The sequence below is a fragment of the Apteryx mantelli genome, chromosome 3, assembly GCF_036417845.1.
Source record: "Apteryx mantelli isolate bAptMan1 chromosome 3, bAptMan1.hap1, whole genome shotgun sequence".
NCBI classification, from domain to species: Eukaryota; Metazoa; Chordata; class Aves; order Apterygiformes; family Apterygidae; genus Apteryx; species Apteryx mantelli.
Window position 1 is genome coordinate 94,616,406 of NC_089980.1, and position 14,095 is coordinate 94,630,500.

A 14,095-nucleotide genomic window follows, 5' to 3' on the forward strand; every position below is an offset into this window, starting at 1 on the left:
AAATAAAGGAAAAGGGCTAGACTAGCAGCTACGTATGGGTGATTAAGACCCCACAAGAGGGAAAGAGAAAGAATGGGAGATTCTGTAAGGCTGAAAGATGTGTTTGGAGAGAATACTTAGAAACCATTTCACAGAACGGGAAAGAACACTCTATGTCCTGAATATTGGAACGCTCTACACATCAAAAATGATCACTAGGCACCAGCTGCATGATTGCAAAATGCCAATTGCTTCCACAATCAAAAATTCCAAGTATAGACAAGGGCATAAAGAAGATGACATATGAAGGGATTAGAAGACCTAAATCGATCACAGGTGTCCCAGGTATACTTCCCTTTGCTTTCTTTTTGCCATTCATCTCCAGTAATCTCTTGCAGGTTATAGCATGGAAACGTACTAATATGAATAGCTAATGAACAAAATCACTAGTTTCACATTTTTAGTATCTGTTAACTGATGCTTTGGTAAACATCATGCTAAATGTGAATGACATTCTGCACGCTACAGAGTACCATACCTGAGACACCTCTCAGATGGCATCCTTCAGTTTTGCTCTTCTGAATATCAAAGTTTATAATCCTGTAGAGAAAGCAGCAAGCATTCCAGCTAGAGAGACAGAAAGGAGAGGCACATTAAAATTCAAGGCATACACAGCCTCAGCCTTAAAGATCAATACTTTCAGGAGGTGTAATTCAAGAGCAACTTTTTCCAATTCATCTGTTTCTGAAGACAGAACATAAAGTTTCACATTCAGCTATATTCAGCTATATTGGCTAGATTGATTGTAGCCTGAAAGTGGTCTTTCCTCTAGTCTTTTTTAGGAGATCACACCCCACCATTCGAACGTCCTGCACCTACTACCCTTGAGGTATCTCTCTTTTCTGCAAACTCAAGGACACATTTTACTTAAACAGGGTGGAAGAGCAGTGAGGGAAATATCTTCCCATCAAACCAATTTGAAGAGCAGGCCACAGGTATCTGTTCATATTTGCTTACTTCCCTGAATAATACAGCTATACGATCTTACATCTCTTACAGTGCCAGCTCACAGGCCTTTCTGGGCTCCAAGAGGTTTGCCATGCACCTAAACTCATGCTTTGACTATATTATTTTTTCCTAAAAACACAACCAAAAACGAGGATTACTGTATACTCCAAAACACAGCTCCCTCTTCTCCCTAGCAATATCCTTGATTTACTAACCAGTGCTTTGACCAAATACCACTGACAACCCGGGTATAAACAAACCTTTCAGCAAATACAAACAGTATGATCAGATCTGTTAACTCTATAGGATTTTTTTAAGGTAAAGTATTAAAATCACTGTATCAATGAACCTACACTACTTAAGTAATGGCTACTGAAGGTAGCTTTTGCAACAAAGAGGATGCTTTAACAGAATTATTTCCAAAAGTTGTCAAACTATTACAGATACCACACAGTGATCTCCCAGTACCTTACTAAGTCATGACAGAACTTTTTCTTCTCTTCTGGCTGATGTGTGGGTTCCTGTAAAAGCAGTTACCTCTAATGCAAGCTTTTCCTTCTGCTTCCAGATTAAAGTGATGCACCCATTCCAGGTGCTATCAGTGGCTTTTACCAAGCTCAATGCCGAAACAGCACAACCATCTCTTTGTAGTGTTACTAAGCAAATTAACAAAAAAGGCAAACAATCTAGTTCTTTGCTTATGTTAATTTGTTCTTAATTCTGCCCCCTAATCTTATACTGACTGGTAGTTTTACTTTGAAATCAGCTGTGTTTATTTCAGGGACACAAAAATAGATGTGTGAAGGGAAGGCAGAATTGAGTCATTAGCCATTCACAAGGAAACAAACAATCAAGTAACCCGCACAAAAGGAACATTAATCACAGTTCCTGTTCTCTGGATTACAATTCTCCATTATACAGACAAAACTACAGTTATTGCTTGCCAGAAAGGCACAGTGACATCTACCTTTCTCTAAGCACTGTCAACTTGCACGACAGCAGTAGAAGGACTGAACAAACCACGCGTGAGCTACAATTTTTAGAGGATTTTAACTTTGTTTAGACAGATTTTTCAGAAAGACAACAGAAGAAACATTCCTGAGAATTCTCTGTAGATTTCACGTCCTTGCTCTAAGACCCAGAGGAAATAACAGCCACTCAACCCAGATACAACTGTGGGTTTAGGTTAGGTGAAATGTAATTTTTCTCCATTTCATTCTCAAAAATGGTGGCTTCAAAAATTTCAGTCTGGGACAGGCACCTGGCATAGAAAACCACAGCCTGAACAGTTGAAGTGTCCAAAGAAATAAATTATTGGAAACTGGGTTGTATGGCAAAGTGTTAAGATACTCTCATTACTGACATAACAGCCAGCATAGCTGACACATGACATTTTGGCCTCATACGTCAGGTATAAAAGAAAAACAGATTTCAATAGAAAACATCAAAACAAAGTATGCTACTTTGGCTGCTTATTTAAACCATACGTGGATTATTTAATACAACTCACTGTCAACAAAACGTGACAATACAATGAAGTGTGAAGAATGGAAAAGTTCCCATATTTTTTCCCCTCTCTTTCGAAAGACTGTATGATGAGCAAAGGGGTGAGCTCACTGAGGAACTAGGCCAATAATTCAGCTGGATGCTCAGCAGACTGATGCAGGCATGCAGTGATTCCCAACATATATCCAGAACATTTTCACTCTTGCCATCAACTCAGTTTTCTAGTTGTTAATATTAAGACAACTTCACTGTATCCTGTAAAAACAGATAAACATAGTAGATTGTTAGCAGTCCAAGTGCTAACAACTAATGCACCAAATGCATTTGCTGATCAATGTACCTGCTATTGTACATACCCGGATGTGGTCAAAGCAACATCTGGGAGGCTGAAACAGGCTTCTAAGTTCAACCTTTGCATCAATACCAAGAAGAGAGACCCAACAGTTAACTTGACTGGTATACAGTAACATTTTAACTATGTCCATAAACAGCATAAGTCCTATGCCAGAACTTCTAACACAGAACTAATATCCATAGCTACTACACTATTATGACATCTACATAAACGATGACGTTATCCACACTGGCACAAAGAATCCTCCGGCGCAGTCCTTCAGAATATCTGATAAATATACCTGCATACTAATATATAACATATATCTAATACGTACACAAAATATACCTGCACAAGTATAAAGAACAAAGTGCTTTGGTTTTCTAGTCACTGTCTACGTCTAAGCAATCCACTTCCACGTTGTGTTTGAACAAAATGATTTCTAGCAATCTCAGGGAAACAGAACTTAGTACTTTATAAAGAATGAAGCCAGAAAGCCATTCTTCTGCTGAGTACTCAAGTTCAGAGTAAGAAAAATCTCTTTGTTGACCCTGATAACATTTTCAAGTGGCTTTCAGCAAGATTTGCCAAAAGATGTCTAGAAGCTGCCTTGTTCCTTCCACGCTGTTCGGCCTGTTTTCATGCCGTTCTACAATCAGATCCATAGGCACCTCCACACACAGGCCTAACTGGGCCACTGAGTACAGACAGCATACTAAATATTTTCTCTCAATTTCTTTCCCCCTCATGATCCAGAACTGGTACTACCAGAAACACAGCAAAACGAACTGTTAAACTTCTCCATACACACTATGCTGAATTTCGGCAGGCCAAACTCCTTCCTACTCATCAAGGCACAGTAAAAACAGGCATTCATGTATCTATTAACTCTCCTGAAAGAAGTGGAGCCCACTTCACACTTTTATAAACATGACAATGAAAAACTTTATTAAAGTTTTCCTCCTTATCTTTTCCAATCTGCTAATTCTTTAAGTCAAGAGATGTCAAACAGTCTTGGTATTACTGGATGCAGCTGGGGAATCCTACACCAGCCAGAGGCCAGCCTCAGTAGGGAAGAAATTTAAGCTTTCTCTGATCTTCTCAAGAGCTCCAAACTCTCTGACCCACAAAAAACAAGCAGTGAAAGAAAATGGGAGAAGTAGTAGAAGGGCCAAGATCTGAAGGGGAAAATGCTCCTTCTAAACAGCTATTGCATCTGCTTTTAGGAAACAAAATATCCGAACAGTTCGATATTGAGTTCCCTGTTTTTTGTTCCCAGACAAATCCATCTTTTCTAAATTTTGCCATATAGGCTTTCTCCTGCCAAGTGCTAGTGGAGCATGCCTCAACATTTTCTACCAAGACCAAACAGAACAAACAAACAAACAAACAAACAAACATGCTAGAGGATACTATACCAACTTGCAAATCATTTGATCAATTCTGCATAGTTCTGTTTTAGAAATATTGCATTATTTATTGCAGCTCAAAAGTTTTAGTCACTGGAGATTCTGGTGTATTTATTCGTGCAAAGGAGATCAGCACCTCCACCTGTCACATGGATACACTGAGCTAAGTCCCCACCAAAGTATTACTTCATATACAAGCCACACACAGGCCAAGTACAGTCAGGGGCACATAAGCACCACCTGTGTACCACCACTCAGTACCACATTCAGTATTTCTCTTAATTATATTGTTTTAACATCAGTATCATGGACAACACAGTAATCTAATAATTATTTGAGAGGCATCTGCCACTGCAGGTGGTGCAAAGATTCCACTGAACTTTCAAGTTTATACAAAATCCAGTTTTTCCAGAAGTTCTTATCAATTCAGTGTTAGATGCAGACAGGTAATATTTAGATTGAAAGAGCAGTCTCCAAAGATTACAGTACACTTCTGAAATAAGTCATAGGTGGGCTGCAAATTGCTCTGGTTTGCCTATAGATAAGAATGTTTAACTCAGATTTATAGGTCCTGCACTACCTATCTAGCTGGAGAATAGTGGCCTAGACTTCAGGTACCTTCAACAAGAATTCTACCTTTGCACTTCTTTTAAATCCAGAATTTTCCACTCTCAGGTACCAAAAGCCTTCATATCAAGAGCTTAATTTTCTAGTTAGCTAGATCTATTTTCTTTATGTAAACTAACTTCCATTGGTACATAAGAGAATTCTGTGTGTTATAATGTTTAAAACAGACTATTGTCTTTCTATTTGACTACGTTCAATAATTAAATCGATTTAAAAGATTAGTTTATCAATTTAAGAATAAGACTTTTGGTTTAAATGGAAAACTGTAATTCCACCTAAATCCTTCTGTTCTAGTGACCTATTCCATTACATCGGACAGATTAACAGGAAAAAATACAGGCCAAACAACAAACATTAACTAGATCTTAGGTTTGAGATACACTCTAAGTTTTCCATTAAATGTTTTTGCATATTATTCCTTTGAGACACCTGATTCTTACAAGTCTATGAGGAAGACTTCTAACTGCTGGTCCTATTATATTTCAATTTAAAAAGATTTCCAATTGTTTCATTAATACATTCTTATCCAAAAAGAGTGCAAAAAATTTACAGTTTGCAAACAAAAACCCATCAATGATGTAGTAAGCATTGAAAAAGCTTAACCATAGTCTGCGGAGCAGGAGGGACAGGGGTTGGGGAGAGGAGACCTGTAGTTTTCCTGGAAAGCACTATACATCTCGGAATTTCAAAGATATGCAAGTCAAAAGAAATCACACTGTTCATGCAAATGAAGTGTCCAATTTAAAAAAACAGTGTTTGTTCTGTGGCAGCCTCATGAAACGTCAGTCTTTTTATATATTCTTCCTCAGCATTATGAAGCAGCAGAGCAAAAACAGTTTGATGTTCAAGAAATCATGAAGCAATAGGCCACTTTACTGCATCCATAGTATATTGTCAAGCTGTGCTTCTTCTCTAAATTAGCAGTGTAGCTCAAGAATTATTTGTCCAAGGGTTTAAAAAAAAAAAATCCACAACTATTTGCTCATTTAAGCACTATTTCCTCCCTTAATTTAATTGACTATAAAATTGTTTTAGAAATACTAAACAAAGCAATTTATTTCCAGCAAGTATTTACTGGTGGAACACGTGTCCTTCTCAGAAAAAACTCCCATTCATTTAAATTAGTTTAATCTTAAAGAGTCAATAGCACATTCAAGGTTTACACAGAAGGCATCCAAGGCAACTGGAATGAGAGAATTTCAGTTACACTTGGGACTGTCATAATTGTATTTTTTTTGCATCAATGAGGGAAATGAAATACAGGAAAGAAAGTACTTCTGATTAAATCTCAAAACTACATGACAGCAGAATAGGAACTGGATTAAGGCATGGGGGGAGGAGACAGAAATCAAAACAAAACTCATATGTAGTCTGGTTTATTGTTGAAAATAATTTTCATGTGCAAAATTCACTATTTTTCCCTCCAATTAAATAATAAGCTTTTTTCAGATCACATAACCAATATTACAGAGGCATTTAAGCCACAGTTCAGATCACCACAGAATTAATTCTGTGCATGAACTCTGCCTTTTAGATTTGGGGCCTAAGAAACTAATTTTTTTTTCTAATTGTTTTGTCTTACAAAAGCATAAATTATTCATAATAGAAACCACAGTCTACTAATAATGCCTGAAAACATCCACATTTTTTCTATTTAATTCAAGCTTATATGAAATAAATATCACGTGGGAAGGTTCTTCAGTAATTTTTCATGTTTGTTTTATTTACATAACAACTGAGTTACAATCAGTCTTAATGTGATCTCATTTACGGAATATGATATAAACATTTTTTGTTGATAAGTGAGAAATGAAGTGATTTGAAAATCCAGATTTTAAATGTGTTATTACAAAAATAAAATAGCGTTTGACAAAAAAAATGAGTTCTCTCTCTACTAAGGTAATTACACCTTAGGCAGCAGTTATTAAATTATTCCCCCCTCCTGAGATGCTCATTCCTTCCATGCCCTCCCTGCACTGTGTCAGCAAAACCGTTTGCACAGCTGTTCAATGAAACAGAGCAAAGAACCACTACTTAAGTTGTGCATTCAAACACTCAAACTAGGAAATAACGGGTGTAACTCCTTGTATAATATTAGTTTTACACACTGTGCATTCACCATGTGCTCTGAATGAGACAGCTATCCTGCTCAGTCGGAGGAAGGGAAAAAGAGAAAAGCCAGTATGTGTTTAGGGACTTTTCATTAAGAGGTGGCTGAAGAAAGGGGACTGCTGCCTACCTGGAAGCCAGAAAACTCCCTTTTAAAGAAGCTGTATTATTTGTGGGCTTCAGCCATTTACAGAAGAAGGACTCTCTCCCACCTGCATTGGGCTGCTCCTTCCTCCAAGCCCTTTGCTGCCCTCTGAGCTGCCTTTGCAGCAATCTGCACATTCCCGAAACTTCGAAAAACGATGAAAAGCATTTTGAGGAAATCAAAACGTGACAACTTTTCAGAGTTCAGCCTAATACAATTTTCAGGATGTACCAAAAAAAGGCACTTTGGAAGCCAGAATGGATTTTCTTCTGCAAACAAGGCCAGTGTCAGAGCTCCTTTTAAAGACAGGTTCAAAACCTGCAAAGGAACTGATGTCTGTTTTCCTTAAAGAAATAATAGCAAGAGGACACAACACACACAATTTGAGCAAAATCTCCTTGCAGTTGCTGAGATCCCCGCAGCGATCGTACACAAGTCTTCACTGGGACCACACGCTGCATACCTGCTCCGTAACGATCCGCGCTAGGAGGAAGGTAGTGGAGCAGACTGCTGAGAACCTTTTGGAGCACCTCCAAGTGGAATGAAGCAGCTTTTGCTTCGCTCCCCCGAGGTGGCCCCTACTTTTTACTTTGGATTGAGAAAGCAGGGCATTTTTATCTATTTCCACATTATCCAAAAAGAATGCTGCCCTTCAACAATCAGTTTTAAAATCATTCAAACCAGCTAGCAAAAACCCAAGGATTTAAGCCAAGGTTTTAATCACATTTCATATGTCTAGTTTTAGTTATCTTCCTAAACAGAAGTTGAGCCTCACTTGCCAGTGACTAATAAGAAAAATACTGATTTGTAAAACTTCCCACTAAATGTGATTTTTTTTTCTTAAATGAGTACAGATAATGCACCTTTCCAGTTTGCAATTATTTCATTTAGATACATTTATGAAGATTCTTAATTCTGCCTCTTAAATTATGTTAGAAAATGGTGAATGAACATTACTTTTCTTAAATTTGCAATGCTTCAAACTAAATTAGATAGAAACTTATTAAAATTCACATACACATAATTTAGTTAACAAGACTACAAATGCTGAATAAACAAAGGATTCAAAATAGATTTTGCATTTTCTATTAACAAAGTGGTGTCTCTATTTTATAAATCAGAATCATTTTTTCTAAACACCAGACGGTCACAAATTTAAAAACAGTAAGTCTCTTACTCTCATGTGGGAAACTAAAAATGAGCTGGGAGAAAAAAATGCAAGAAAAATTAGTTATCTTTCTTCCCTCAAAGTCATTCTTTCTTAAAATGTACTTTTTAAGTATTAAAAAACAATTCCACTCAAAGCATGCTTTTTACTTTAAGTTGAAAAATGGTAAAGTAATAATAATAATATACACTAGGTATGAAATGAACCGGGAGCAGAAGCATCATGTTACTCTTTCCTGTAGAGCAGCAAAATTTTGAACTAGATGCATCATGAAGATAAAGCATTTGGACTCCATGAAATGTTATTTTCCCCTAATTTCAAATAGATGGTTTAAATTTCGCCTTCATACAGTCTTAAGTCTTTATTTAAAAAGAAAATGAGGCATTTAAAAAGCCATCAGAAGTACACTACATACATTTCCTCACAGAATGAGTTCACAGCATGTCCTGAAAGACCTCATCATGGGTTCAGAATAAGAAAATTAAAATATATCCATGGCAATTTTATGTCCTACTTTAGATCCTTATGGAGTTGCTGGTTTTGTCTTTAAAGTATTCTGGCTTTAAATAAGTCAGAATAAATCAGTCTTTCAAACCAAACTTAACTCTCTCCCACAATAAAAACTGTTAAGTCTCTTCAGAAACAAAACTATCTATGCTTACTGTTCACAGACAATGCAGCACAGCATTATTTTCTAATCCTTATCAGAGCCCTGCTAAATTAATTTGTGGAAAGAGTAATATTCGACAAGTTAAAAAAAAAGTCTGATTGCAAACTCACTCTTCTCAGTAGGTTAACACACTTTCCCCCCTTTCCCAGGTGACACCGCTTGCCCCTTTTTCCTCTAATGTCTTTGAGAATCCAAAGATTAGTATTTAATTGCATACAGAGATTTCCAAGAATGTCATGACTGTGAGGAAAACTCCGCAACTGCCTAAAGTTGGCAGTGAAACCATAACTCAAGCTCAACTACAAGTTTCTCACAGAACCTTCACCTATAATTTAGTGCCTGAAGATGGTGGCTTCCCAGAGAAAACATTCATAATATTGGAAAAAGAAAAAAAAAATCTTTAAGATTTAAAGAAAACTGCATGCCAAGGGAGAAAGGAGGGCAGGGGAGAACAATTGCATTTGTTTGGAAAAATAGGAGCCAGGCATAAAGCAACCAAGAAAATATTCAGCAAAAGCAATACTAAAATAAAAACACAGTAAGAAAAAAAAAAAAAAAGTGTTATACTGCTGATTAGTTATAAACTATTCTCTTGCCAGACTGGACAGGTCATCACTTACCTGCAGACTATCAACTACACTCAATCAGAAAGGTGATGTTTATTGTCCATCACTACCACAGTACCACCTGACTTTACAAACCATTAAGATAAACTACAAGGGTAAAGGATGTATGAGCAGAACCATAATTTTATATCTATAACCGTATGTATATTTTCCCTATGTACATCAACATTCAGATTTTTTTTTTTCTGAAGATACAAAGGAGTGCAAGGTTGTTGGTCACCTGGTAACTTGAGGCATATTTTGTATGTTCTACCATTTAAGCAGGAGGTTGTGGTGGTCTGTTGATAAAACTGTATGCAACCATGTAACTGAACGCAGTATCTTACTGCACATGAACAAGGAAAGAGAACTGCAGTTCCACTGGAAACCACATATTCCGAATTTGCTGACTTTCAAGAACTCACTTGTTTCCAAGATGTGTGTATATTGTTTAACATTTTTATTTTTAAAAATAAAAGATCTATTGTATACAACTGTAATAACCACACTTTTGTGCACTATCAGCTTAATTTTTCAGAGCCATTCACTATTGCTATCATTTAAACTACAGTATCAATTATGTCACCTGGCAAAAGGGGAAAGCCATTCCTTACATACAGTTGACCCACGTGTCATGGTTGGGAGAACAATACTATAATTTCATTTCTCACCCTTCTGAAGGCCAGGCAACAAATATGCAAAGCACTCTCAAAGTGAATTATCTAAACCAGACATCGTGTCCACAGTCATTATGAAGGGTCAGGATGCAAGCTTTCTGGCATTTTTAGTTTTAATGCACACTGCTGCTGGCACAATCCTAACCCCTCAGTTACTTTGCCAAGAATGTTTTCTGTAGCTTTCCCATAAAGCTCAAGAAAAGACAGAAGGACTTTTAAGTATTTTGTAATTCATTTTTCATTTGGAATTTAATTTGTAATAAGTTTCATTGGTCACAAAAAATTCTCTTCTCCAACCCAAGCACTTTCCTTCTGGGAAATTTGATAAATTTGTTGCAAAATGTGGAAGACTTCTCTAAATGAGGTCAGAATGATTTATAACGGAGAGTAACTGAAACTTAACTGTAGAGAGCATAATTATTCCTCCTGATAACTAGAGAAACCAACACAGAAATGGACACACAAGAATGAATTGTGTTCTGAAATGTTATCAACTTTCAGTGCCACAAATGAACCTTGATTTTTAACCATAACAAACATCAAGATGTTTTGAGTACAGCAATCAACCTTTCTTAGAGCAGTGAGAGTCAAAAATACGAGTATGCTTTTGAAACCATTTAAATTCTCATATATTTACAGCAGACAGGGGTATACAGGATTGTAGATTGTCCAGACTCTTGGCAATTAGTTTACGTGAACTTTTACGTTTTAGACCTGTTTGAAGTAAAAAATAATCATACTTTCTGCTTAAAACCAGATTAAAATGCTAAGTAAATAATAAATGATTGCTGGTTAGCAGTCAACCTTGTGTAACCAAGTATGAGAAGATTTATTAACCTACAGCATTTGCGGTGAATATATTTATTTATTTCAATAAAAGCATAGAGAGCTGAGACTTATCTATGGGGCTTACAATACTCCTTCAACTTTTTCCACAAAAGAGCATTCATTAAGTTTAAAAGAAGACTATAGGTACTAGCAGATCTTACTACATGCACCTTCTTAGAATGACCTTTGCTAGCCACAGGGTGGCAGAACTATATTTCAAGATAATTTATACATCCAGGAGTCACTTTAGAATATTTCAAGGAGTTCTCCTCCCCTCCCCAGCATAATTACAACAGCATAAAATATTTGTCATATGTTCAGTGTGTGCTTTCAACATTAGGAATTAAGAAAAGCCTGCTTTTATCCAATGCTTGAAATGAACTGGGTACGTAAGAGAACTTATTAGCATTTCTCAGAACATCAAACAAATATTGCAACAGGACAGAGAGAGGCTTCATGGTTCCATTCTGACCACTATTCGTGTAATACAGTAACTGATCACACACTAGCTGCTATCAGTTTTACTTTATATTCATTCAACCAGCATGAAATCTTGCATATACATTAACAAGTCAAAGGAAACCCTAATAACTTCTTCATTGAAAGTGGAAATTTTAGATAATTCCACCATATCCATCTTCAGTAGGGAGGAAAGCTTCATCAATATTAGTAAATTTAACAGTGTGAGGGCAGGTTTCCTTGTCCGTAAAGTCAACTAGCCCACATCCGGTCTCTCACAGTCTCCAAAATAATGCGACCTATCTAAACTGACAATTGGGAAAGATCACTAACTCCCAAACCACACGTGGAAATTTTGGGGGAGAGTACTAGATAGTTTAGAGCAAGACCTTGCCAAGGATTGTTTTAAACAGCCTATCAATACAAACACCCAAGTTTCAAATTCTGGCCTGGAAAGGGTACTGTCAAACTTACCAGCACAGACACGGCTTTTGAATCCCCTTCATGAAACACAACACGACTTCTTGCAAGAACATTCAAAGTTCTAGCAAACTCTTAGCATATGAATCATCTTGAGCAGTTTTGTAAGTGGGTTTATCTCTGTTTGTCTATTTTGTCTTCCACAAAATACATGTTTCCTGGGGGGGGGGGGGGGGGAAGTGCACCAGTTACTAATATAAAAATAAGTGTTTCAAATACATCACTGGAAAATGTTTTGTTAATGTAAGCACTGCTACTTTAAAACATGCTTTGTACAAAGTTAAAATTTTCAGTTGAGTCAAGAACAGAACAGGGCACTCAATCTTGCTTTATTACAGAGCTTTTTGGTTTATTATTTCAACAGGAAAAATAATTTGCCAGTTTAATATTAAGGTTCAGAATTCTGCTTTGGAAGAAGGAAAGTTGCCTTCCAGTCCGTCGTGATTTAACTGGCTTACCAACTATTTCACAGGTCTTTAATGTAAGAAAACAAACTTACTTGGAAATATCTTTCTGGAGAGATAAGAGGGCATCAAAGATTTTGGCAGCTTTCAGTAACTTGGACATCCATCTTGATGAAACAGAGCTGGACCAGGCCAGGGCAGCTGGAAGATGAGCAGTCAGGGAAGGAAAGGATAACAACCACTGGAAGTTGGTGATGAAGACAGGGCAAGATGGCTGTGGTTTTGTTTCCTTTTTCCTCTTTTCCAAAGGGCGAGGGGAAGCTGGTGGAATAGTGCACAATACTAGAATCAGAGAATTATCTGCGCGAAATAGAGGAAAAGGGATAGATTTGTGTATGGCAAAATCCCAGGAACAGAGGCCAGATGCCATGCAAGGAGACTGTATGTTCAGTTCAGCAGTGAAGACTAGAAAGGCACAGAGAAGACAGACAAAGGAGCCAAGGACAGGGAAGATCCTAGACTCAAACCAGCATGTGACAAAAACATCAGATTTAGAAAAAAGCAACCAAAAGAATCAACGTCCGTTGAAGCCCACTCCGTCTAGATTTTGGAATAGACATCAAGATCACCAGGTTTCACTTCTTCTTTGTGGAGAAGCATCTCCAGAACACCCGCCTTCGCTTTTTGCTGACTATATTGCATTATAAGGGATAATACCTGACAGTAGTATGTTCACTGAGGCAGCATAGCTCAGTGTTAGTGGTTCCAACCATACTGCTACCCTATGTGGTCAGTATAATTCTTCCAAATTGTTCTTCTCTTTTTTTTAATCTGTTAAAGTCTTAAAAGTTATATGCCTCGGAAGTAAAGAGTACTAAAAAAGTCAAAAAACTAAGCACGCCAGTGACCAATTAAGAAGTTGTCTATGATGTTCTTATTACAGGAAAAGACACAGGTATTTCTAATTCCAACACTTCTGAACATTGGGATTTTTTTTTTAAATCTTAGTGGAATTCTTTTAACATGGCTTTTATTTTTGTGAAAAATAAAACCAATAGGGTAAAAAATATTGGCAACAAAAGGAAAGGAAATCCCGCTCCCGCAGGACCCTTTTTCCATACTTAAAATATACCCCAAATTCTACAAACCTGGTTAGTACCATTGCAAAAAAAACTCCTGAATTACACTGAGGCCACTTACTATTGAGCTGTAAGCTTCTTTAAGTACAAAAAGAATTTTCACACATAGCTCTTAGTGCCATTCACTAAGTGATTTATAATCTTAAGAAGGTGTGACAGGACCCTAAGTTAACTGGTGTTTTGAGGTGGATCCATCCAAACTTTTTCCTTACAATGAACTTCAAGTGACCAAAACACTTTTAAACTGAAAAGCCATATGAAAAGCCACATTTGATATTCAAGAAGAATTCCAGTTTGAAAGAGAAAATCCAAATTAACTAGATATTTAGAACAAATAAAAGATATATAAATAAATTCTGCCCACTGTGTTTGGTAGTGGAGAGGAGGGGGAAGGTTGCCCACCTCCAAGCTTTGTTGCAGACTACTTGGGGTTTTCTTGATTGCAGTAAGTTCTGCAGTCATCTCTGCTTTTTGAGAAGTTTCTCTTTCAGTCACATAGAGCCTGACAGGCATCTGCTCCCTCCTCCTCTCAGCAGTCTCTCACAGTC

The 14,095-nt window shown here is 37.0% G+C and overlaps 1 protein-coding gene across 19 annotated transcripts in view; it reads right to left on the reverse strand.

Moving 5' to 3' along the window:
* Positions 1 to 14,095, reverse strand: part of KLHL32 (kelch like family member 32) — a 171,453-nt gene that overhangs the window by 117,987 nt on the left and 39,371 nt on the right. For 18 of the 19 annotated variants that reach the window (XM_067293968.1, XM_067293967.1, XM_067293966.1 and 15 more), the window contains one exon: positions 518 to 606. In XM_067293968.1, coding sequence (XP_067150069.1) covers positions 518 to 540 — 23 coding nt within the window. In that variant the 5' untranslated portion in view covers positions 541 to 606. Of the gene's footprint in view, positions 1 to 517; positions 607 to 12,503; positions 12,726 to 14,095 lie in introns of those variants that run through there. The other variant, XM_067293958.1, reaches the window with a different exon arrangement.